This window comes from Macaca nemestrina, chromosome 18 (assembly GCF_043159975.1).
Source record: "Macaca nemestrina isolate mMacNem1 chromosome 18, mMacNem.hap1, whole genome shotgun sequence".
NCBI classification, from domain to species: domain Eukaryota; kingdom Metazoa; phylum Chordata; class Mammalia; order Primates; family Cercopithecidae; genus Macaca; species Macaca nemestrina.
The window spans coordinates 21193135-21218611 of record NC_092142.1 but is presented as its reverse complement, the minus strand read 5'-3'; the positions used below and the strand labels follow the sequence as shown (position 1 = coordinate 21218611).

Sequence of the window (25477 nt, the reverse complement as noted above, 5' to 3'; positions counted from 1 at the left end):
TAATTCCAGCACTTTGGGAGGCCAAGGTGGGTGGATCACTTGAGGTCAGGAGTTTGAGACCAGCCTGGCCAACATAGTGAAACCCTGTCTCTACTAAAAATACAAAAATTAACTGCTTGGTGGTGCATATCTGTAGTCCCAGCTACTTGGGAGGCTGAGACAGAAGAATTGCCTGAATCTGTGAGGTAGAGGTTGCAATGAGCCAAGATTGTGCCACTGCACTCCAGCCTAGGCAACAGAGCGAGACTCTGTCTGAAAAAAAAGTATAGACTCTATTTTATCTGCAAGAAATGTATATACAGAATATAAAAACTACTCTTATAATTAAATAAGAAGATATACAAGCCAAGGGGAAAAAATGTAAAAACAATATGAAGTTGGCCAGGTGCAGTGGCTCACACCTGTAATCCCAGCACTTTGGGAGGCCGAGGTGGGCATATCATGAGGTCAGGAGATCAAGACCATCCTGGCTAACACGGTGAAACCCCGTCTCTACTAAAAATACAAAAAAATTAGCCGGGCGTGGTGGCACGCGCCTGTAGTCCCAGCTACTCAGGAGACTAAGGCAGGAGAATGGCGTGAACCCGGGAGGCGGAGTTTGCAGTGAGCCGAGATCGCGCCACTACACTCCAGCCTGGGCAACAGAGCAAGACTCTGTCTCAAAAAAAAAAAAAAAAAAAAGAAGATACGAAGTTAAACTTCATAAAAACAGATGTAAAAATGGCCAATAAGCACGCAACTGATTATCACAGCTAACAAGAACTAGCAAACTAAACCCACAACGAGACCACTATAAAGTCATTAGAATGGGTAAAAATTTCAAAGACTGACTATCAAATGTTGGTGATGATATGGAACAACGGGAACTCTGATACAGCTGCTTGGGAAAACTGACAGCGTCTTACAGACCTAAATATACAATAACCTATGATCAAGACATGCCACTCCTAGGTGTTTAAGCAAGAGAAATGAAAACATGTCTACACAAAGATTTGTATAGCTTCATTCATAGTAGCCAGATATTGCAAAGAATCACATATGCAATAACAGGTGAAAGGTTAAACATGGTATCTCCATTCAGTGGATACCATTCGGTAATAACAATAAAAAGAAATTAGTTATAATTTTATTCTAGCTATGATGGAGTAATTGGCAATGGGTAAACCTTCCTGCCTTAAACAATTAAAAATATGTGGGTGCAAAGGTTTTTCAGACATTGGGCAGCAGGTAGTACAAGACTGAGATCCCTGAGCAAGGAAAGCAAACAAGCTGAACTCTGTAATTGCTCCTGCTCAGTGCCTGGAGTCTCCAGCCCATAGCACAAGGAGGGAGAATTCAAACAGAGCCTACAGGTCTCACTGAGCAGAAGAGACAGAGTGGAACTTCAGGGAAATCAAGGCAGCTAGAATCCATAGGAAGAATACTTGGAGAGGAGGAAGTTGCACAGAGAGAAAGTTCTGGAGATCTGAAGAAGGGTCTTTTGAGTCTTTGGCTGAATATTTATCTACCCATGCTTGTAAGAAACCACCTGAGGCTGGAGAATGAACCACCTGTATGCAGAGCAATCCTTGGACCTCACAGGGGAATGAGAATAGCTCCTACAAGCTGCAATGGAAAAATCTCCAAATACATTGGGCATCAGGGTCAATCATCAAAGAATAATTACCTCTATGATAGGCCAAATTAGCCCTAGACTAAAGTTTATTCTAGATGTGCCCTAACAAAGCTCAAAAGCAAGTCTTGGAAGGATCTAATTGATTCCAAGTAACTGAATTGCATTCCAGAACAAAACCCAACAATATTTAAAGCAGTATGATAAAACCCAGAAACTTTAGAAAACCAGAAGATGGAGCAAGAAAAAAAAAGAAAAAGAAAAAAAACCCAGCAATGTAAAATCCAAAGTGTCCAGCGTCCAATCAAAAATTACCAGGCAGGCTAGGCACAGTGGCTCATGCGTGTAATCCCAGCCCTTTGGGAGGCCAAGGAGGGTGAATTGCCTGAGCTCAGGAGTTTGTGACCAGCCTGGGCAACATGGTGAAACTCTGTCTTTACCAAAAATGCAAAAATTTGCCAGGGATGTAGCAGGTGCCCAGCTACTCAGGAGGCTGAGGTAGGAGGATCACTGAAGCCTGGAAAGTTGAGGCTGCAGTGAGCCATGATTTTGCCACTGCACTCCAGCCAGGGTGACAGAGCGAGACCCTGTGTCAAAGAAATTTTTTAATAAATAAATAAAAATTACCAGGCATACAAGGAAGCAGGAAAATATGGCTGATTGTCAGGAGAAAAATCCAATCAATAGAACAGATCCAGAAATGACACAGAAGATCCAATTAATGGACAAGGATGTTTATTATAAATACACTCTGTAAGTTCAAGAAAATAGGGAAAACAGTGAGCATGTTAGAGGGAGAGACATGATAGGTACAAAATAAACCCCAAGATGAATTTCTAGAGATAAAAATATAATATCTGAAATGAAAAATACACTGGATAGAGTTAACAGCATATTGGACACTGCAGAAGAAAAATTAGTGAACTTGAAGTCATAGCAAAATAAATTATCCAAAGTAAAATGCAGGGGGAAAAAGACCGAAAAAATTCAGAGGTCTCTGGAGCAATATGAAACTATTTGAAATATGTGTAATTGGAGTCCCAGGAAAGGAGGGGGTGGCAGAAAAGTATCTGAATAAATCATGAGTGGGCACAGTGGCTCACGCCTGTAATCCCAGCACTTTGGAAGGTTGAGGTGGGCAAATCACTTGAGGCCAGGAGTTCAAAACCAGCCTGGCCAACATGGTGAAACCCCATCTCTACAAAAAAAAAAAAAAAATTAATTAGCCGGGTGTGGTGGCTGTAATCCCAGCTACTCAGAAGGCTGGGGCACAAGAATCACTTGAACCCAGGAGGCAGAAGTTGTAGTGAGCCAAGATTGCACCACTGCACTCCAGCCTGGGTAACAGAGTGAGACTGAAAAAGAGAGAGAGGAAGGAAGGAAGGAAGGAAGGAAGGAAGGAAGGAAGGAAGGAAGGAAGGAAGGAAGGAAGGAAGGAAGGAAGGAAGGGAGGGAGGGAGGGAGGGAGGGAGGGAGGGAGGGAGGGAGGGAGGGAGGGAGGGAGGGAGGGAGGGAAAACATGACCTCATGACCAATTTGTGTAAAGTTTGATAGAACTACGGATCCATAGATCCAAGAAGCTCAACCAACCCCAAGCAGAGGAATCATGAAGAAAGTCATGCCAAGGCATATATAATAATCAAATTGCTTTAAAAAATGATTTTTTAAAAAAATCCAACAAAAAGGAGTTGCATCTAGACTATATGGGAAAAAACTCTCAATACTAAAAAGTAAATAAATAAGCAATCCAATCAGAAAATGAGCAGAAGACATGAGTAGGTATATCATCAAAGTATATATACAGATAGCAAATAAATACATGGGAAGATACTCAGCATTTTTAGCCATTAGGAAAATTACCATTGAAACTACAGCGTAAACCTATCAGATGGCTAAAATAAAAAATAACCATAATGAGGCTGGGTGCAGTGAATCACGCCTGTAATCCCAGCACTTTGGAAGGCCGAGGTGGGTGAATCACCTGAAATCAGGAATTCGAGACCAGCCTGGCCAACATGGTGAAACTCCATCTCTACTAAAAATACAAAAATTAGCCGGGCGTGGTGGCTCATGCCTGTAGTCCCAGCTACTCAGGAGGCTGAGGCAGGAGAATTGCTTGAACCGGGGAGGCAGACGTTGCAGTGAGCCAAGATCACGCCACTGCACTCCAGCCTGGGCAACAGAGTGAGACTTCATCTCAAACATAAATTAAAAGATAAATAAAACCATAATGCCATTAACTGGAAAGGATGACGAGAAACTGGATCACTCACACATTGCTAATGAGAATACAGTGAAACTCCATCTCTACTAAAAACAGAAAAAATTAGCCAGATGTGGTTGCGGGCACCTGTAGTCCCAGCTACTAGGGAGGCTGAGGCAGGAGAATGGTGTGAACCGGGGAGGCAGAGCTTGCAGTGATGCAGTGAGTCAAGATTGTGCCACTGCACTCCAACTTGGGCGACAGTGCAAGGCTCCATCTCAAAACAAAACAAAACAAAACAAAAACAACAACAACAAAAAACCTGTACACAAATGTTCATAGCATCTTTACTCATAGTAGCCAAAAAATTGAACCAATCTAAATGTCATTCCATAGGTGAATGGTTAAACTGACTGTGATATGTCCATGCCATTGAATACTACTCAGCAGTGAAAACGAACTATTGATACAGGCAACAACTATTGATGGACCTACAGGGAATTATGCTGAGGGAAGAAAGCTAATCACTGAGAGTTATATACTGATGATTCCATTTATAAAACATTCTTGAAATAAAATTATAGAAATGGAGAACAGATTAGTATTCGCCATGGGGAAAGGGAGATAAGGCTATCAAGGGATGTATGAAGGAGGCTTGTGATCACCAGGAGAGTTCTGGGTCCTAGTTAGGGTAGCTGTTACATTAATCTACACATGTCACAAAATTGAAGAAAACGATATAAAATATACACACAAAGAAGTCCATGTAAAACTAGTGAAATCTGAATAAGCCCTGAATTTGTACCATGATTTCCTGAGTTTTATATGGTACTGTTGTTATATAACATGTAACCAATGGGGAAAACTGGGTGAAGAGTACACAGGATATTTCTTTTGCAACTTTCTACGAATCTCTAATTATTTCAAATTCTTTTTTATTTTTTTGAGAGACAGAGTCTGTCTCTGTCACCCAGCCTGCAGTGCAGTGGCATGATCATGGCTCACTGCAGCCTTGAACTCCTGGGTTCAAGCGATCCTCTGGCCTCAGCCTCTTGAGGAGCTGAGAATACAGGCATGTACTATCATGCCCAGCTAATTTTTTTAGTTTTTGTAGAAATGGGTTCTTGCTATGCTTCCCAGGCTGGTCTCAAATTCCTGGCCCAATCCTCCCACCTCAGCCTCCCAAAGTGCTAGGAATACAGGCATAGGCCACCATCCCCGACCACACAATTCTTTTTAATTTAGTTATAGTATTCTGTACCACTGTAGGATGACAATAGTTAACAATAATATATGGTTTCAAATACCTAGAAGGAGGATATTGAACAGAAAATGAGACATGTTTGAGATGGTAGACATGCTAATTACCCTGATCTGATCACCATACATCATACACATCAAAACATCATTATGTACCCCATAAATATGTGCAATTATTACATGTCAAATTTTTTTTTTTTTTTTTTTTTTTGAGATGGAGTCTCACTCTGTCACCCAGGCTGGAGTGTAGTGGTGCAATCTCAGCTCACTGCTACCTCTGCCTCCCAGGTGCAAGCGATTCTCCTGCTTCGGCCTCCCAAGTAACTGGGATTACAGGCATGCACCACCACACCCAGCTAATTTTTGTATTTTTAGTAGAGACAGGGTTTCGCCATATTGGTCAGGCTGGTCTGGAACTCCTGACCTCTGGTGATCTGCCCGCTTTGGCCTCCCAAAGTGCTGGGATTACAGGCATGAGCCACCATGCCCGGCGTATATGTCAATTTTTTAAATAAATAAAATAATACATTTTTAAGCATCCAAAGGGAAAAAACACACATTATGTGCATAGGAAAAGGAATACACTACCGATATAGGCAACAACACGGATGAACCTCAGAAACATCATGCTTATGCTGAGCAAAAGAAGCCAGTCTAAAAAGACCACACAACATATGATTCCATTTCCGTGAAACTCTAGATTATGCAGAATAATCTTCAGTGACAGAAAACAAGTTAGAAATGGTCTGGGACATTATTAGGGTGCAATGAGAAAAGTTTATTGCAACAGGGCACAAGGAAACTTCTTGGGGTGATGGAAAATTTTTTTTGTAGAGATAAGGTCTCATTATATTGCTCAAGCTGGTCTCAAACTCCTGGTTTCAAGCAATCCTCCCACCTCAGTTTCCCAAAGTCCTGGGATTACAGGTGGATGCCATTGCACCCAGCCTCCATTTTCTGTATCTTGATTATGGTGGTTCTCACACAGATACATACATTTATCAGAGAACTGTACACTTAGCATGCATTGTATTGCATGTAAATTTATACCTCACAGAAGTCAGTATCAAACAGAAATGGAAAAGCATGGACTGTGGAGCCAGTCACCTGTTCTGAATCACATCTCTGCCACTTACTAGCTGTGAGATGTTGGACAAATTTCTTTCTTTTTTTTTTGATATGGAGTCTTACTCTCTTACCCAGGCTGGAGTGCAGTGGTAAAATGTAGGCTCACTGCAACCTCTGCTTCCCAGGTTCAAGCGATTCTCCTGCCTCAGCCTCCTGAGTAGCTAGGATTACAGGTACCCACCATCACACCAGGCTAATTTTTGTATTTTTAGTAGAGACGGGTTCCCACCATGTTGTCCAGGCTGGTCTCGAACTCCTGACCTCAAGTGATCCACCTGCTTTGGCCTCCCAAAGTGCTGAGATTACAGGCGTGAGCCACTGTGCCCAGCCTTGGACAAGTTTCTTAATCTCTCTGCACTCCAATTTTCTCATCTGTAAAATGAGATTAATGATGGTACCAGCATCATTGTGTCGTATGAGGGTAAAATGAGTTGTTAATAGTGAATCACATCCAACAGGGCTTGACACAAAGTCAGCTGTGTATACAAGCTTATTAAATAAGCAAATAAACCAGATTGCTGTTTTCAAACAGATGCTGTTTTGAAAAACACCATCTCAGTAAACTCATGTCACCCTCCTCCTCTCCCCATTACCCTCAAGATAAAGCCCAAAGCTTTTTCAGTGACTTTATCACCCGCCTCTTTGCCCCTCATTCCCCAGAGTTCCTGCCCGGGCCATCTATCTGTCCCTCCAAGTTGCTATCTTCCCCAAATTAAGACCCTCTCACAGGCTGTTCCTCGGCCCAGAGGATTCTTCCCCTTTCTCTTTGCACAGCTAAGATCAATTCATTGTAAATTTCAAGTCTTCAATGAAGCCTTCCCTGAATTCTCTGACCAGGCCAAAGAATTAGCCAGAAGAAAAGGCCAATACTTCTCTTTTATAGCACCAAGCACAGCTATAATACATATTTATGTTTGTGTAATTATTTCATGCTTTCATTCTTCAAATATTTGTTGAGTACTGCTGTGAGCCAGGCATTATTCTATGCTCTGAGAATACGGCAGTTTACAAAATTAACTCCCTGCTGGTGCGTTGGAATGAACCAGGCAGAAAATAAATAGATAATCAAATAACTATATTATGTCAGGGAGTGATGAGTGCCATGCAGAAAAATACAACCAGGTAGGAAAAAGGAGCCAAAGAAGGACCAGGTACTGTTATAGACAGTGTGGTCAGGGAAGACCTGAGGAAGTGACATTTAAGCAGAGACCTCAGGAAGTGAAAGAATGAATCACGGGAATATCTGGAGAAAGAAAGTTCAAAAAAAAAAAGGAAATGACAGTGCAAAGGCTTTGACATTAGGAGCATAATTTGCATGTTCTTCAGTAAATTGCATGAAGAGGATGTAACAGTAGGACATGGGGTTGGAGAGATATCAGGGCCAGAGTGAGTAGGATCTTTCAGCCCATTGTGAGCACTCTGACTTTTACTTGGAGGGAAGTGGGAGCCACTGAAGGGATGTAAGCCAGGATGGATGCTCTGACTTGTTTTTGCTTTTTGTTTTGTTTTGTTTGAGATGGCGTCTCACTCTGTCGCCCAGGCTGGAGTGCAGTGGCACAATCTCAGCTCACTGCAAACTCCACTTCCCAGCTCAAGCGATTCTCCTGCTTCAGCCTCCCAAGTAGCTGGGATTATAGGTGCCCTCCACCACGCCCAGCTCATTTTTGTATTTTTGGTAGAGACAGGGTTTCGCCCTGTTGGCCAGGCTGGTCTCCAACTCCTGACTTCAAGTGATTCACCTACCTCGGCCTCCCAAAGTGCTGGGATCACAGGCCTGAGCCATTGTGCCTGGCCCTGACTTTTATTTTAACTGGATCAAGCACATTGATCGCTGTGTTGAGAATACCCTGGAGTGGAACAATGGCTGTAGGAGGCAGACCAATCTAGGAAAGAGATGACAATAACTTGGTCACTGATAGCAGTGAAGGTGGTGAGAAGTGGTTGGATTTTGGAGGTATTTGGAAGGCGGAACCAAAAGATTGAATGTAGGGAATAAAAGAAATAGATGGGTCAAAGACGACATCAAGGATTTGGCCTGAGCATGTAGAGAGGGACATGGGAAAACCATAGGAGTTCCGAGTTTAGGGGAGAATCCCTGGAGCTCAGTTTTGGACATACTAAGCTTGAGAAGCCTTTTAGAGTGCAGATAGCACAGCAAGTAGGCAGTTTGATGTTTGAGCCTGCAGGTCAGGGGAGAGGTGCAGTCAGAAGCAGCTACTGAAACAGAGATAGTCAGTAGTTTTTTTCATTTGTTTGTTCTTTTGTTTTGGGGTTTTTTGAGGGGGGGACAGAGTCTCCCTCTGTCACCCACGCTGGAGTGCAGTGGTGCGATCTCAGCTCACTGCAACCTCTGCCTCCCGGGTTCAAGTGATTCTCGTGCCTCATCCTCCTGAGTAGCTGGATTACAGGCTTGTGCCACAATGCCCGGCTAATTTTTGTGTTTTTAGTAGAGACGGGGTTTCACCGTGTTGGGCAGGCTGGTCTCAAACTCCTGACCTCAAGGGATCCACCCGCCACGGGCTCCCAAAGTGCTGGGATTACAGGCATGAGCCACTGCGCCCGGCCCCAGATAGTCAGTATGTATTTAAACCCTGAATGATATCATCAAGAAAGTAAGTTTATGGAGAAATTAGGTGAGTTTTAAGGACTGAGACGCCCATGGCACCCCCATTGCCAAGACGTTTGTCAGTAAACTAGGTGCAGTCAGAGAAATCAAGACTGTGGAAAACTCCCCAAAACAAACAACCTAGTTTCTTTAGCCAATTACAGAGAGAGAGAAAGAGAACCTGTGGACTCAAAAACAACTTAAAAGATAGATCACTTGTAGAATCTAGACTTTATTTGGATCCTGATTCAAACATATCATGTCTGTGTGTGGTGGCTCACACCTGTAATCCCAGCACTTTGGGAGGCCAAGGCGGGCAGATCACTTGAGGTCAGGAGTTTGAGACCAGCCTGGCCAACATGGTGAAACTCCATCTCTACTAAAAATATAAAAACTTAGCCGGGCATTGTGGCACATGCTTGTAATTCCAGCTACTCGGGAGGCTGAGGCAGCAGAATCGCTTGAACCGGGAGGTGGAGGTTGCAGTGACCCGAGATCATCCCATTTCACTCCAGCCTGGGCGACAAGAGTGATACTCCATCTCAAATAAAAAAGAAAGAAACAAAACAAACAAACATAAAACACCATAAAATAAAACAAAAATTAGGCCAGGCACAGTGGCTCACGCCTAATTCCAGTGCTTTGGGAGGCCAACTCAGGAGGATTGTTTGAGGCCAGTTTGAGACTAGCCTGGGCAACACAGCATGACTCCGTCTCTATAAAAACATTTAAAATTTAGCCTGGCGTGGTGGTGCACACCTGTAGTCCCAGCCACTCAGGAGACCGAGATGGGAGGATCTCTTGAGCTCCGGAATTCAAGGCTGCAGTGAGCTATGATCATGCTATAGCACTCCAGCCTGAGTGACAGAACAAGATCCTGTCTCAAAAAAAACCCCAAAATTGTGAGACAACTGAGGAAATTTGATTTGAAGATTTTAAAGAATTATTGTTAATAGTTTTTTAAGTTTGATAATGAAACCGTGGTTATATTTTTAAAGGAGTCCTTATTGTTTCAAGGAGGGGGTTAGTAAAGTACCACCCACGGGCCAAATTGAAATGGCTTCCTGATTTTGTGTGGCTCATGAGCTTAAAATGATTTTTAGGTTGTTTAAATAGTTTTTTGAAACCAAAAGAATAATATTTATTGGCATATGAAAATTTCCTGTGTGAAATTTAAATTTCAGTGTCTATAAATAACGTTTTATTGGCACATGTCCATGCCCATTCGTTGGCCTATTGTCCATGGCAGCTTCCTGCTACCATAGCAGAGTTGAGTACTTGGGACAGGGACCATACGGCCTCCAAAGCTCAAAATATGTAATCCATGTTCCCTTACTGAAAAAGTTTGCCAGCCCTTCTTTTATTTTATGTATTATTTAATTGTTTTTTTTTTTTTTTTTAAAGACAGAGTCTCTCTCTGTTACCCACGCTGGAGTGCAATGGCCCAGTCATGGCTCTCTGCAGCCTTGACCTCCTGGGTTCAAGCAATCGTCCCACCTCAGTCTCCTAAGTAGCTGGAACGACAGGCACATGCCACCACACCTGGCTAACTTGTTTTTTTTTTTGTTTTTTGTTTTTTGTTTTTTGTTTTTTGTTTTTGTGGAAACAAAGTCTTACTATGTTGCTTAGGCTGGTTTCAAATTCCTGGCTTCAAGTAGGACCTTCAAGGAGGTCCCACCTCAACCTCCCACAGTGCTGGGATTACGGGTGTGAGCCATCACGCCCAGCCTCCAACCCCTGTTTTGAAGTTACGTCCTTACATATTTACAGAAGAAATGATGTGATGTTTGGGATTGCCTCCAAAATAATGCTGGAGGGGGGAAATGGGTGGGAGGTGGAGGCAAAGATGAAACAAGGATGGCTATGGGTTGGCTATCATTGAAGCAGAGTGCCAGGGACATGGATGTTCATTTTATTTTTACGTCTACTTTCGTATGTGTTTGAAATTTTCCACATAACAGTTTTTAAAAAGGAAAAGGAAAACAAAAGAGATCGTGCGTTTTAACAAAAGAGGTTAGACAGAGGAGGAGGAACTAAGGCGAGGGCCTGAGAGGAAAGGCCAGAGGCCCAGGAGAGAAACCAGGTGAGTATGGTGTCCTTGAGGTCAAGTGGAGAAGGAGGAGGGTCACTAAAAGCTGCTATAGAGGGTCAAGTCCAGTGAAGACTTGGAACTGCATCACCTGGCTCTCAAGTGGCCCATACCCCAATTATGTGACACCACCCTCTTTCATTATTTGTTTTTCATTTGTTTTTGAAATGGGGTCTAACTCTTTTGCCCAGCCTGGAGTGCAGTGGTGCGATCTCAGCTCACTGCACCCTCCACTTCCCAAGCTCAAGCAATCCTCCCACCGCAACCTCCTGAATAGCTGGATCTACAGGCGTGCACCACCACACCTGGCTAATTTTTGTATTTTTTGTAGAGATGGGGTTTTGCCATTTTGCCTAGGCTAGTCTGGAACTCCTGGGCTCAAGCAAGCCGTCCAACTCACTTTTGTAAAGTGCTGGGACTACAGGCGTGAGCCACCATGCCCAACTGGTATTTTTTAAATGCTTTAAAAAAAGAGATGGGATCTGGCTATGTTGCCCTGGCTGGTCTCAAGCTGCTGGCCTCAAATGATCCTCCTACCTCAGCCTCCAGGCTCACTGGGATTACAAACACAAACACCACGCCGTGCCTCTTTCAGTATTAACAGGAACTTTCCGTATTAAAGGAAATGCATAATGCACGCTCATGGTCTCCTGAAATTATTTATAGGCATCCCAGCATTCTTTAATACAAATTTCCCCCGTATTGTGTAACTTGTTATGGAAATGGATTATTTTTCCCCCAAGGGGACGTCCACAACCAGCTTTGAAAACAATTATGCTCATTTTACTGCCCAGAACAAAAACAGTAAAACTTTTGAAGTCCCCAGACACCAAAAGCCATGCATTCTAACAGGTTTGGAGCACACCTGATCCCAAAGCACTTTGTAGGTGTGTTGGCCCACCATCACCATCCTGTAACTGGAATGCACAACTCCAATTAGAAGTCTTCCTGGTTTGCGTCCTTTGGGGCTTTGGGGAACCTTTGGCCCTTTTTTCTCCCTTCCCTTTGGGCAGTCACCCTGGGGCATTGGCCCCATTCACAATTCTCCAGTTTCCCAGACAATGTGGCTTCTTGTGCTCTTTGCTTGGGCCCCTCTATTAACCCTACAGAGAGGTTTAAGGTTACTGAAACAGATGCTTTGCTTTCTACTATGCATAATGTCCTTGTTCCAGCGAGAAACTGCAGCACATCAGGATTTGGTTTTCATTAAAGACCCTTTGGGTCACTTTTTGTAGCAGATTGGTCAAAAGGACTGAAAGGATTGGGCAGGGCGATGGTGATTTGGGAGTTGATAGCTTTCTCTATGGGCCATACCCTTCCCCACCGAAAGATTCCCCTGCTGCAGACTAGAGGAAATCAGTCAGGCAAGGATCCCTGTGGTGAAAACTACTCGAAAACAGCAACAATAACCACAAACCTGAAATGAAGACAATTTCCTGAGAAACTACGAACGTTTGGATGTGCAGGGTGATCAACTCTCCCAGTTGCCCGGGACTAAAAGGTTTCCCAGGACTCAAAGCTTTCTGTTTTAAAACCAGAAAGTCGGCCGGGCGCGGTTGCTCACGCCTGTAATCCCAGCACTTTGGGAGGCCGGGGAGGGCAGATCAAGAGGTCAGGAGATCGAGACCATCATGGCTAACACGGTGAAACCCCGTATCTACTAAAAATACAAAAATATTAGCCGGGCGTGGTGACACGCGCCTGTAGTCCCAGCTACTCAGGAGGCTGAGGCAGGAGAATGGCGTGAACCTGGGAGGCGGAGCTTGCAGTGAGCCTAGATCAGGTCACTGCACTCCAGTCTGGGCAACAGAGCAAGACTCCATCTCAAAACAAAACAAAACAAAACAAAAACAGAAAGTCACAGGCAAACCGGGGGAGTTGGTCAACCCATGAATCAGAGTCACTTCATCTTCTGTGAAATTTGCAAAGATGCTAGAAGGTTCCCCTCCTGCTGGGACACCCCAGCCCAGACACACATCATTAATTCACAATTACATGGAGTTTCACTGTCTGCAAGGCTGCTCCATTTAAGCTCTGGGTCATGAACACATAACTCTAGGCATACTGACACTAGCTGGGAGATTTTTCACCAAAAAAAAAAAAAAAATTCCCTTTCATGACTATTAATGCAAAATAGGCAAATGTGTGTGGCTTATAGAATACCAGCCTGATTACAAATGCTTGGTGTTGGAATGGCCCAGTTCACAATGGTTGTAGAAGTCCAGTGGGGCCAGGCTTGGTGGCTCACGCCTGTAACCCCAGCACTTTGGGAGGCCAAGGCGGGAGGATCACTTGAGTCCAGAAGTTCAAGACCAGCCTGGGCAACATAGGGAGACTCCATTTCTACAAATAATTTAAAAAATTAGCAGGGTGTGGTGGTGCGTGCTTGTAGTCCTAGCTACTCAGGAGGCTGAGGCAGGAGAATTGCCTGAGCTTGGGAGGTCGAGGCCACAGTGAGCTGTGATCGCATGTCACTGCACTCCAGCCTGGGTGACAGAGCAAAACCTTGGTTAAAAAAAAAAAAAAAAAAAAAAAAAAAATTCAAAGAAGCCAAGGGGATGGGAGCTTGGTGGACTAGAGATGCCCAGGCTTGAGTTCCTGTCCCAGCCCTGCCCCTAGTAGTGAGACTTCAGGCACAGCTATTCCCCTTCTTCTCTCCTACGTCTCCTGAGAACAAATGGCTTTGGATTCAATGAGGAAAAGAAGGAAAGAAAGGAAGAAACTGGTCTCACTGAGCATCCTCTATGAGACGAGCATCACGCCAAACCCTCCCTGCCATTTACTCTTTCCACCAACCTTGAAGGTTACCATACTCAGTTTCACAGATAAGTTCAGTGGACATGAATGATCACACAGCAAGCCAACAGCAGAGAGGGGGTTATGATGCAGAGCTGCTGGGCTCCATAGTAACCTTAATCCCAGCTGTCATTTAATGAGAGAGAACTAAGTACACGCCCCTCTAACATACATTGTCTTGCTTAATTCTTGCAGAATCTTTCAGGCAAGCATTACCATTATCTCTACTTCACAGATGAGCAAATGGGTTCTAAGAGGTCAAGTGACCTGCCCAAGGTCACACAGCTATGCATGGACAGCCGGGTGGCAAACCCAGAGCTAAATGATTCCAACGCTTACTGGCTTTGCTCTCCAGTCTCAGCTCAGCAGCCCTGAACCTAAAACTCCAGGTGGCGGGTGCCACGCCAGGGATAAGACCCCAGCTTTAACCTGAACCAAGCCTTAACCAGCTGTGTGCTATTGGGCAAATTCCTTAACCTCTATAGGCTTGCATTTCCTCCTCTGCATAATAGGCATGGCACTCATACCTCCCTCGCAAAAAACCATCAACTTTATTTATTTATTTGTTTATTTATATATGAGATAGAGTCTCGCCGTGTTGCCCAGGCTGGAGGGCAGTGGCCTGATCTCGGCTCACTGCAACCTCCACCTCCCCGATTCATGCGATTCTCTTGCCTCAGCCTCCAGAGTAGCTGGGCTTACAGGCGCCCGCCACTGCACCTGGCTAATATTTGTGTTTTCAGTAGAGATGGGGTTTCACCATGTTGGCCAGGCTGGTCTCAAACTCCTGGCCTCAAGTGATTCACCTGCCTCGGCCTCCCAAAGTGCTGGGATTACAGGTGTGAGCCCTGGCCTTTACCAGCATTTTTCTATTTCTTCCTCACAACTGCTATGAGGTAGGTATTACTTTATACATAAAACATGTAAAGAAGTAAGCCAGCACTGGCACATATAAGAATGCAATAAATCGTAGCTATTATTATTATTGATGCTATTGTTTTTACTGCTGCTATATTATTATAACAAATAATAATTGTGATAGTTATTGTAACAGTTGTCATCGCTGTTATTATTATTACTATTACTAAGTAGTTTTGGATTCCTTTTCTCGAAGTTTCGTCACTCCCCGCAAGTGCCCTCTAATCCCAGAAGCCCTTAAAGCCGCTGCACCCACACTTTGCCCACCCTCTTTCTCTCGGTCCGCCACCTACCCCATCCATGCACACCTGCGCCCCTTCCCTAGGGAGGCCCAGCAGTGAGCGCCCACCCGCTCCCCGAGCGCTTTGCCCCGCGGGTCCTCCGCCCCAGCCCCCGCGCTCGCCTCACCTGCAGAGCCCGGCTTGGCTGCACTGAGTCCCACGGGCTGGCAGGTGGCGCAGGGCGGGGCCGCCGGGCTCACGCCGGGCGCGGGCAGGCAGGGGAGCGGAGGGGCGGCGCCAGCCGGCAGCTCTGCAACCTCCTCCCTGCAGCGGCCCAGGTGGGAACCCCGCCAGGGCAGCGGCGGGGGTCACAGTCCCCGCCTGGGGCTTCCTGTCTGGACCCGAAGCGTGCAAGACGCACACATGCCTGCTGCCCAGCCACTCTTCTGAGCAGCAGCGAGGAAGCGAGGATGGAGAGCGCTAGAGAGCTATCCACCGATCGCCACGTGGGAACTTTATTTAGATCTGAATTCAAACCGTTAAAAGAAGTTATAGGACGGGCACGGTGGCTCACGCCTGTAATCCCAGCACTTTTGGGAGGCCAAGGCGGGCGGATCACTTGAGACCAGGAGTTCGAGAGTAGCCTAACCAACAGGGCGAAACCCTGGCTCTACTAAAAGTACAAAGATTAGCCAGGTGCGGTGGCGGGCGCCTGTAATCCCAGCTACTTGGGAGGCTGAGGCAGGAGAATTGCTTGAACCTGGGAGGGGGGGGTTGCAGTGAGCCGAGATCTTGCCATTGCACTCCAGCCTGGGCGACAGAGCAAGACTCTGTCTCAAAATAAAAATAAAAATAAAATAAAATAAGAAAATTGGAGCAATGTGGTCGCTGGAATATTTAATGGCTGGGTTTCTTTCTTTTGTTCCTTCTTTTTTTTGAGACACAGTCTCGCTCTGTCGCCCAGGCGCGAGTGCAATGGCAAGATCTCGGCTCACTGCAGCCTCCACCCCCCAGTTCAAGCGATTCGCTTGACTCAACCTCCCAAGTAACGAGGATTACAAGCGCTCACCACCACGCCCGGCTATTTTTTTGTACTTTTAGCAGAGACAGGGTTTCTCCTTGTTGGCCAGGCTGGTCTTAAACTCCTGACCTCAGGTGATCCGCCGGCCTCAGCCTCCCAAAATGCTGGGATTACAGGCGTGAGCCACCGCACCCAGCCGGGTTTCTTAATGAATAATTGTAATGTGGCTATCTTTTCAGAATGGTTATCTTTTACAGCTACATATTTACAAAACTGAAATGATACCTCTGGGATTTGCTTGGCAATAGTGGAACCAAGGAGTTGTGGGACTAGGGATGAAACAAGGTGGGCCAGGTGTTGATAACTGCCTAAGCTGGGTGGGGTAATAACCTTTCTTTTTTATGTACTTGGAATTTTCCATAATAAAAATAATTAATAGTATGACTTAGATATATACATACACGGAGTAGTAGAAAATAATTCATCCTAAATGTCCACCAGTAAGGAAATGTTTAAATAAATGGATACATAAACGCTGTGGATCACATAGTAATTAAAATTGTTCTCAACAAAGACCACATAATTAGCACAAGGAAATAATTTTATATCCAAAACAAAAAAGCCGAATGTTAAGAAATACATGTATTTGAACTTTTATTAAAACTAGAAGCTAGGGGCTGGGTACAGAGCCTCACACCTGTAATCCCAGCACTTTGGGAGACCAAGGCAGGCTGATCACTAGAGGTCAAGAGTTTGAGACCAGCCTGGCCAACATGGTGAGACCTCGTCTCTACTAAAAATACAAAAATTAGCCGGGCATGGTGGTAGGTGCCTGTAATCATCATTACTTGGGAGGCTGAGGCAGGAGAATTGCATGAGTTGGGGAGGCGGAGGTTGCGGTGATCTGAGATGGCACCACTGCCCTCCCGCTTGGACAACAGAGCAAGACTCTGTCTCAAAAACAAAACAAAACAAAGCAAAAAACTAGAAGGCAAGGCCGGTGGGGTGGCTCAGGCCTGTAATTCCAACACTTCGGGAGACTGAGGTGGATGAATCACTTAAGGTCAGGAGTTCAAGACCAGCCTGGCCAACACAGCGAAACCCCATCTCTACTAAAAATACAAAAATGAGTTTGCACGGTAGTGCACACCTGTAATCCCAGCTATTCAGGAGGCTGAGGCAGGAGAATCCCTTGAACCCGAGAGGCAGAGGTTGCAGTGAGCTGAGATCATACTACTGCACTGGGCAACAGAGTAAGACTCTGCCTCAAAAAAAAAAAAAATTAAAAAACAATCTGGAAGGCAATGCATGAAAATATTAGCTTTGCATGACAAGATTATGCATAACTGTTTTGTATCTTTCCTAATGAAAATATAATCGTGGACTCAAGAGGTTTCGTTGCAATCCTTCACATTTAATGAAACATGTCTAATATCCATAATATTTCAAAGTAATTACTGAAATGCCCAGTGCTAACATTAGTTTTTCAGTGGCACAATTAAAACATTATCTTCAGAAATGGCCAACTGTAGCATTCTGCTGCCCATCTGATAGTAATTTATATAACGCTAATGTCCAGCATCCTCAAAAACATCCTTTTATCCCCAGGGTCTTTGTTTAGTCATTTAAATAAAAAAGCTGAACCTCGGTCAGGCACGGTGGCTCACGCCTGTAATCCCAGCACTTTGGGAGGCTGAGACGGGCAGATCACGAGGTCAGGAGATCGAGACCATCCTGGCTAACACGGTGAAACCCTGTCTCTACTAAAAATACAAAAAATTATCCAGGCGTGGTGACGGGCGCCTGTAGTCCCAGCTACCCGAGAGGCTGTGGCAGGAGAATGGCATGAACCCGGGAGGCAGAGCTTGCAGTGAGCCAAGATCATGCCACTGCACTCCAGCCTGGGCGACAGAGTGAGACTCTTTCTCAAAAAAAAAAAAAAAAAAAAAAAAAGCTTAACTTCAGGAAATGGGTTCCATCCTTTGTCAATTTTTGATTTATAATATAGGTGTCTAGGAGTCTCACATGACTCGTCTCAGAAAAATAAAAGGACCTTTTCATTTTTACATATTTTAATGTTTAAAGGTTTATAAATGTGTGATACATACATGCACAGAAAAAAAAAAAAAAGTCTGGAAGGCATAAACCAAATTGTCAGTAGTGGTTCTCTCAAGGTTATGGGGTAAGTAAAGTTAATTTTCATTTTATACTTTTTCTGCAATGAACGTTGATATGGTTTGGATTTGTGTCCTCACCCAAATCTCGCGTGGAATTGTAATTCCCAGTGTTGGAGGAGGGGCCTGGTAGGAGGCGATTGGATCATGGGACTGACTTCCCCCTCAATACTGCTTTCGTGATAGTGAATGAGTGCTGGGTTGTTTCTTTTATTTTATTTTATTTTATTTTATTTTATTTTATTTTTTTAATTTTATTTTATTTTATTTTATTTTGAGACGGAGTCTTGCGTCTCCCAGGCTGGAGTGCAGTGGCACGATCTCCGCTCGCTGCAAGCTCCGCCTCCCGGGTTCACACCATTCTCCTGCCTCAGCCTCCCGAGTAGCTGGGACTACAGGCGCCCGCCACCGCGCCCGGCTAATTTTTTTGTGTTTTTTTAGTAGAGACGGGGTTTCACCGTACTAGCCAGGATGGTCTCGATATTCTGACCTCGTCATCCGCCCTCATCGGCCTCCCAAAGTGCTGGGATTACAGACGTGAGCCACCGCGTCTGGCCGTGCTCGGTTGTTTAAAAGTGTGTGGTACCTTCTTGGCTCTCTCTTAGTCCTGCTTCCACCGTGTAAGATACGCTGGCCTCCCCTTCACTTTCCACCATGATTCTGTTTCCTGAGGCCTCCCTAGAAGCAGAAGCCTATACACCCTGCAGAACCATGAGCCAATTAAACCTCTTTTCGTTATAAATTACCCAGTGGCAAGCATGTCTTTATAGCAGTGTGAGAAATGACTAATACAAACGTGTTACTTATAATGGAAAATAAAAACAAGATGGAGGCTGGGCGAGGTGGCTCACACCTATAATCCCAGCACTTTGGGAGGCCAAGGCGGGTGGATCACCTGAGGTCAGGAGTCTGAGACCAGCGTGACCAACAGGGCAAAACCCCATCTCTACTAAAAATACAAAAATTAGTGGGGCATGGTGGCACATGCCTGTAATGCCAGCTACTTGGGAGGCTGAGGCAGGAGAATCACTTGAACCCAGGAGGTGGAGGCTGCAGTGAGCCGAGATTGCACCACTGCACTCCAGCCTGGGCAACAGAGGAAGGCTTCATCTCAAAAAAAAAGAATAAAATAATTGCCAGTGTATTCGCTTGAACTCTGGCATTTGGAAAAGTGTTGAGAGTTCACAGTCATTTAAAACCAACGTTCTGTGTTGAATCCTAAACAGGATATAAGAAAACAGCATTTGGGCATTCTATCTGTTCTTATTTCCAGAACTTAAGAAGTACAGGTATATAAGACATCCCAATTTACATGGTCATTTACTTGAGAGAAAAAATATTTATTTTTCATTTTACATGTATTGAAAGTAATTTTAAAGTGACTTTGTAACAAAAGCATATTATTTAATCCATGTGAATACAGCATACTGACCCAAATCCAGAGGGAATTCTTAAGTTCAGTCATGTAATAATATTCTCCCAGTTCTCCAAAAGTATAAAATTTCACAGTGAAAAAGAAGTATTTTGTTATCACTGAATACTGACTCCAATTCAGTGATACCGATATAGATAGCAAGCTACAAAGCACAGTTTACTAGTAAATGAAGCCAAATGCCATACAAGTTGTACTATAAAAACAAATGATGCACTAGTCATTAGGGAAATGCAAATCAAAACCACAAGCTACTGTCTTACACCAACAGGATAGCTACTACTACTAAAAAATAAATAAATAAATAAAATAGCTGGACATGGTGGCTCACATCTGTAATCTCAGCACTTTGGGAGGCCAAGGCTGGCAGATCAACTGAGGTCAGGAGTTTGAGACCAGCCTGGCCAACATGGCGAAACCCCGAAACCCGTCTCTACTAAAAATACAAAAATTAGCCAAGCGTGGTGGTAGGTGCCTGTAATCCCAGATACTCAGGAGGTTGAGGCAGGAGAATCACTTGAACCCAAGAGATGGAGGTAGCAGTGAGCTGAGATCGCGCCTGCACTCCAGCCTGGGTGACAGAGCAAGACTCCATCTCAAAATAAAACAAGATAATGTTGGTGAAGATGTGGAGAAATTGGAATGGTTGTGAACTGTTGGCAAAAATGTTAAATGGTGCAGAAAACAACATTGTGGTTCCTCAAATAATTAAAAATAGAATTACCACATGATCCAGTAATTTCACTTCTGGTTATATACCCAAAAGAATTAAAAGCAGGGTCACAAGATACTTGTACACTCATGTTCACAGCAGGGTTATTCAGAACAGCTAAAAGACAGTAGCAACCCAAGAGTTCATCAGCACACTAATGGATAAGCAAAATATGGTCTATCCATACAATAAGATTATTCAGCCTTAAAAAGGAAGGAAATTCTGGCCAGCAAGGTGGCTCACGCCTGTAATCCCAGCACTTTGGGAGGCCGAGGCAGGTGGATCACCTGAGGTCAGGAGTTTGAGACCAACCTGGCCAACATGGTGTAACCCTGTCTCTACTAAAAATACAAAAATTAGCCAGGCGTGGGGGCAGGTGCCTGTAACCTCAGCTACTCAGGAGGCTGAGGCAGGAAAATGGCTTGAAGCCAGGAGGCGGAGGTTGCAGCGATCCGTGATCACGCCACTGAACTCCAGCCTGGAGGACGGAAAGAGACATCTCAAAAAAAAAAAAAAAAAAAAAAGGAAGTTAATTCCGACACCCTCTACAACATTGGTGAATCCTGAGGGCATTGTACTAAGTGAAAGAAGCCAGTCATGGGCCGGGCGCGGTGGCTCATGCCTGTAATCCTGGCACTTTGGGAGGCCGAGGCAGGTGGATCACAAGGTCAAGAGTTCGAGACCAACCTGGCCAACATGGTGAAACCCCCATCTCTACTAAAAATACAAAAATTAGCCAGGCATGGTGGTGCACACCTGTAATCATAGTTACTCAGGAGGCTAAGGCAGGATTGCTTGAACCCGGGAGACAAAGGTTGAAGTGAGCTGAGATTGTGTCATTGCACTCCAGCCTGGGCAACAGAGTGAGACTCCATCTCAGAGAAAAAAAAAAAAAAGGAGGAGGAGGGGGAGGGGAAGGAGGAATAAGCCGGTCGCAAAAAGGCAAATACTGTATAATTCCAATTATATAGGAGGTGACTGGATCATGGGGCGGATCATGACTACCAAGAGTAGTCAAAGGGACAGAAAGTAGAATGAGAGTTGCCAGAGGACGGGGTGGAGAGAATGGAGAGTTCTTGTTTATGAACACAGTTTCAGTTTTGCAAGATAAAGGGAGTGCAAGGCCAGGGGCAGTGACTCACACCTGTAGTCCCAACACTTTGGGAGGCCAAGGTGGAAGGATCACTTGAGGCCAGGAGTTTAAGATCAGCCTAGGCAACATAGTGCTGATTTGTTTCAAGTTACTTATGAGCCCAGTTTTGTGCTCAGTGCACTCCTAGACAGTACAACTCAGTCCAGGCTGCCCTGATTCCATGCACTATCTTCCAGCCAGTGGAAGCACTGGATATAAGGTAACTGGGGGGTGCTTAAGCATCTGCACTAACATGGTAGGCCACTGTAGCCACTGGCAGCCCATGATACTCTACTGTCATTGCTAGAGAAAAAGCATCATGGAACACCTCTATCAGTAACCAAATAGTGGGAAGCAATTAATGAAAACATCTTGCTTCATTAATACTGTAATTAACATACTCAGTATAGCCTATTAATACTATACTCAGAACCAAGGGAAAACAAAGCTTTGCTCAGGAAGACTTGAAACATCTACATTTTATTTTCCAACCCGACTTTTTTTCTGTTAAAAGCCAACCATGTAAAAACTGACGACAGGTCACACTGGATGGCAGAAAATACAGTATTGCTTTTAACTACTCTATACAAGCGATAAATGACTAAGGGCATTGTACCTCCTTTCCTCTCTGAGATCAGTGGTCTGAGCACTTTAGGAGCTTAAAATGCAGGTGCAGGGAGCTAGGAATCACAGGTGTAGCTTGCATTTCAACCTTTAAGGTCAATTGGTTAGCTTGCTTTGACCACAAATAAAGCTCTTCTTAATTTCTCTAGTAGAGTCTTAACTTGATATGAAGCACTTACACGAGGAATGGTGCAGACAAGGCAGCTTTATTGTACTTTGTGGGGAGAAAAACATGATTCCATTTAGGGGGAAAAAAGCCATTGACACTCAGTAAGCAACACTGCCATCTAGTGGAATGGTGACACACCACCAAGAATTTCAAGACCCGATACGAAATGTGAGTGGATTTGGTTTCAATTTTCACCATAAAACAGCACTTTTAATAAGCTGGTTTTCAGAGAAACTACTGATTTTTTTTGAGAAACTACTTTTATCTTTAAAATGCATAAATGTATGTGTTTTCTCTGTTTTGGGGGGTGGTTAAAAATGAGTTGTATTTTTCTTATTAGAACATAAAATTCTCACCTTGAAAGTTAGAAAACACTGGGGCAACCCGCCTCTTTGAACATCCATCACTTCTGCTTGACAGTCTAACAGCAACCCCTGATTTTGACAGACAGTTTATAAAGAAGCAAAACTCAGCTGTACAAGAACGACATTAAGTTTTCTCATTTCTTCTTTCTATTTTTACAATCTATGGTGCTAAGTATTTGTACTTCACTTATTTGAATTCCTGGAAAAAAATCATTAGAACACACCAATAACAATTTTGCATAAATCACATAACCCAACTCTTAGTATGACTGCACAGTAACAGTGGAAGATATTGGTGTGAGGATGTGGGAATGCAGTTCTTAATGAATAATAAAGTAATTCTTCAGGTTTTAATTCGCCTTTATACCCAGGTGTTGGAGTGACTGTGTTGATCTGATGACTTCTGTGAACATATAAATGAGAATACTTAATGAAACACCTGGATGAAAAAAGAAATAAACTTGTGAGAATAACATATTGTTAATAACCACAATCTCATATCGACATTTCTGTTATTACTGAGATTTCAGATTCTGGGTTAAGTGCTCTGCTCTTTGGAATATCCACAACGGTTATTGATCTTGCTAATGGGTTCCTTATTGCAGCGTTTCTGGGTTTATGGTTGGAGGCACTCACGGATTCCAGAATGCATGAGTCTGACACGGTCTTCATCAAACCATATTCTTGGCAAATAATAAACTCCTTTAAGGATTTCAGGGAAGAGCCAAGCTCTGGGAGAGAGGTATACAAGTGTAGAGTAAGAAGTTGAATTAAAACATTTTTAGTTGCATTTTGTCAGTAGACAAAACTGAATGTTTCAATTCTGAGAACCTGAGATTGTCCAGAAAAAAACAAAAGTTCAGTGTGTGGGACATGAGCAATGAAAAGTCAGAACCAGGTTATTTTGCATTTTCACAGCAGCATTAACTGGGGAGTGGAGGTGGTCCCTGAAGTTCTATATCTGAATGAGGCTGGGTTTTTGTTTTTGTTTTTGGTTTTTTTTACTGCCTCAGTGTTCACTGCAATTTGCAATCATCTCCCCTTCCCCCCAGTCTGAAGCCTTCCTTCCCCGCTATTCAAATTATCTGCGTCATTCACATAATGCTACTATTTGGGTACTCCTGAAGCCAAACCAATAAAAAATGCTAGGGGAGCCTTATATTAATTCAAACATGATGCCAAAGTCATCTCCAAAAAAGTTTATTAGCATGATTAAAAACATTTTCTTGAATAATAACAGAAAGAATTCTAAACATGAAAGAATATCAGCGGCTATACCTTAAAACCAGTATTTGGAATTGGATGGACAGCTTTATTGCCAGTCTTCAAAAAACAATCCATTGATTGGTTCCATGAAGTCGTGACTATTGCTTTGTCTGGGAATGAGTCCCTACTGTAATTAAGTATAAAAAATATCTTCCATCATAATTGGAGTGTGACCTGCGTTGGAGAGTGGCTCTGAGTAAAGAGTTGATAAAAATTCACAAAGAGTTGGGTTTTTGTCTTTTAAAAACATTCCTTTACACACTACAAAGAAATAATTAGTATTTTGGCTTTTTAAATTCCTACATGATATTTAGAATGGCGGTCCCCAAGGGTCCTCCCTTCACATCACTGTGAACACAGACCCTCTTCCAAGGGCACATCCCAGAGGATGTGGACTCTGAAGACTTCGACCTCCACGTGTTTATACTGGTTTGAGAACAAAGACAGCGTCATCCAGAACGTAGTAGTCATTATACATGTCGCCTTCACACAGGTATGGCAGTCTGGTGAAAGCTTCGATAACAAAACCGGCTTTTCTGAAAACTTCAGGCAGACTATTCACTTGTTCTTCCCAGTTCTGTCCCTTGATTTCCAAAATTTCTGATGGTTTCTCCCACTTGCCACCTACTAATACAAATAAAAACATTCAGTTAAATTCTTGAACAAACAAGTGATTTAAAGAGGGAAGCAGGGAGGAGCCATATCCACCAAGGACTTGGTATGTTCCAGGCCTGAGGGCTTCATGAGTTACCTCTTTCATACTTCCCAGGTACTCTTTGAGACAGGTGGGCACAGAGATAAAAAGAATAGACTCAGAAGGGCTGAAGAACTTGCCCACACTTGCAAGGTTAATGAGTGTCAGCACGGAAACGTAAGCCCAGGTTTGTCTGGATCCAAGGCCCACACTGTTATCTTCTCTGACAGTTTTGGGTAGTATCTGCCAGTAGACTGACTGGGGGGTGTAATGGTTAATGGGTTTAGAAAACTGGTTATTAAATGCTGGAATACTGCAACTGAGAGTAACATGTAATATTTGAAAGACAGTTTTGGACAAATGCAAGAAAATACCACTGGTGTAGTAAACTTAGGCAACTTATTACCCAAAGAGATTTATTAGGCTGAAAATAAAAACAGCTCATGAAGGATTTTAATTTATAAAAACAGATCATCATGGAGTTTTTCAAGGGAAACTGACTCATTCCTTGCCTTTTCAGAACAATTTTATTAACATTAAGCTCCAGGACCAGAAAGAGGTGGAACAGTAGGACGGATGCACTGTCCGGCATTTCTTCGACTAGAGATGAAGCCTCTATCAGTCATTTCCAAACATGAGCAGAAGATGCCTGGGGGACAAGGGAACTAGGGAAGGTCCTCAAATTCACATACAAACCTGGCACTGACTATAGACACACACAGAGATGGTAGTATATTTAACTTTGGGGGTACTTTTTAGGTACTATGGTGATACAAAAACTACATACATCTGTTGAAATGTTAAAACCAGATTGAGGCTAGGCGTGGTGGCTCACACCTGTAATCCCAGCACTTTGGGAAGCCAAGGCGGGTGGATCACAAGGTCAGGAGATCAATACCATCCTGGCTAACACGGTGAAACCCCGTTTCTACTAAAAAAAAATACAAAAAAAAACAGCCAGGCGTAGCGGCATGCACCTGTAGTCCCAGCTACTTGGGAGGCTGAGGCAGAAGAACGGTGTGAACCTGGGAGGTGGAGCTTGTAGTGAGCGAAGAT

The 25477-nt window shown here is 43.8% G+C and overlaps 3 protein-coding genes across 8 annotated transcripts in view; 1 reads left to right on the top strand and 2 right to left on the bottom strand.

Moving 5' to 3' along the window:
* The window catches only part of LOC105485009 (otoancorin), a 96169-nt gene extending 80881 nt beyond the window's left edge, over positions 1-15288 (bottom strand). For 2 of the 5 annotated variants that reach the window (XM_011747162.2, XM_011747163.2), the window contains exon 1: positions 15020-15241. The gene's annotated coding sequence lies outside the window, so the exon portion shown is untranslated. Of the gene's footprint in view, positions 1-15019 lie in introns of all 5 variants that reach the window. The other 3 variants (XM_011747161.2, XM_071084231.1, XM_071084230.1) reach the window with 3 other exon arrangements.
* The window catches only part of LOC105485007 (immunoglobulin superfamily member 6), a 67723-nt gene that overhangs the window by 25089 nt on the left and 17157 nt on the right, over positions 1-25477 (top strand). The window lies entirely within an intron of this gene.
* Positions 23646-25477, bottom strand: part of LOC105485008 (methyltransferase 9, His-X-His N1(pi)-histidine) — a 50695-nt gene continuing 48863 nt past the window's right edge. The window contains exon 5 of one of the 2 annotated variants that reach the window (XM_011747158.3): positions 23646-24354. In XM_011747158.3, coding sequence (XP_011745460.2) covers positions 24149-24354 — 206 coding nt within the window. In that variant the 3' untranslated portion in view covers positions 23646-24148. The remainder of the gene's footprint in view (positions 24355-25477) is intronic. The other variant, XM_011747159.3, reaches the window with a different exon arrangement.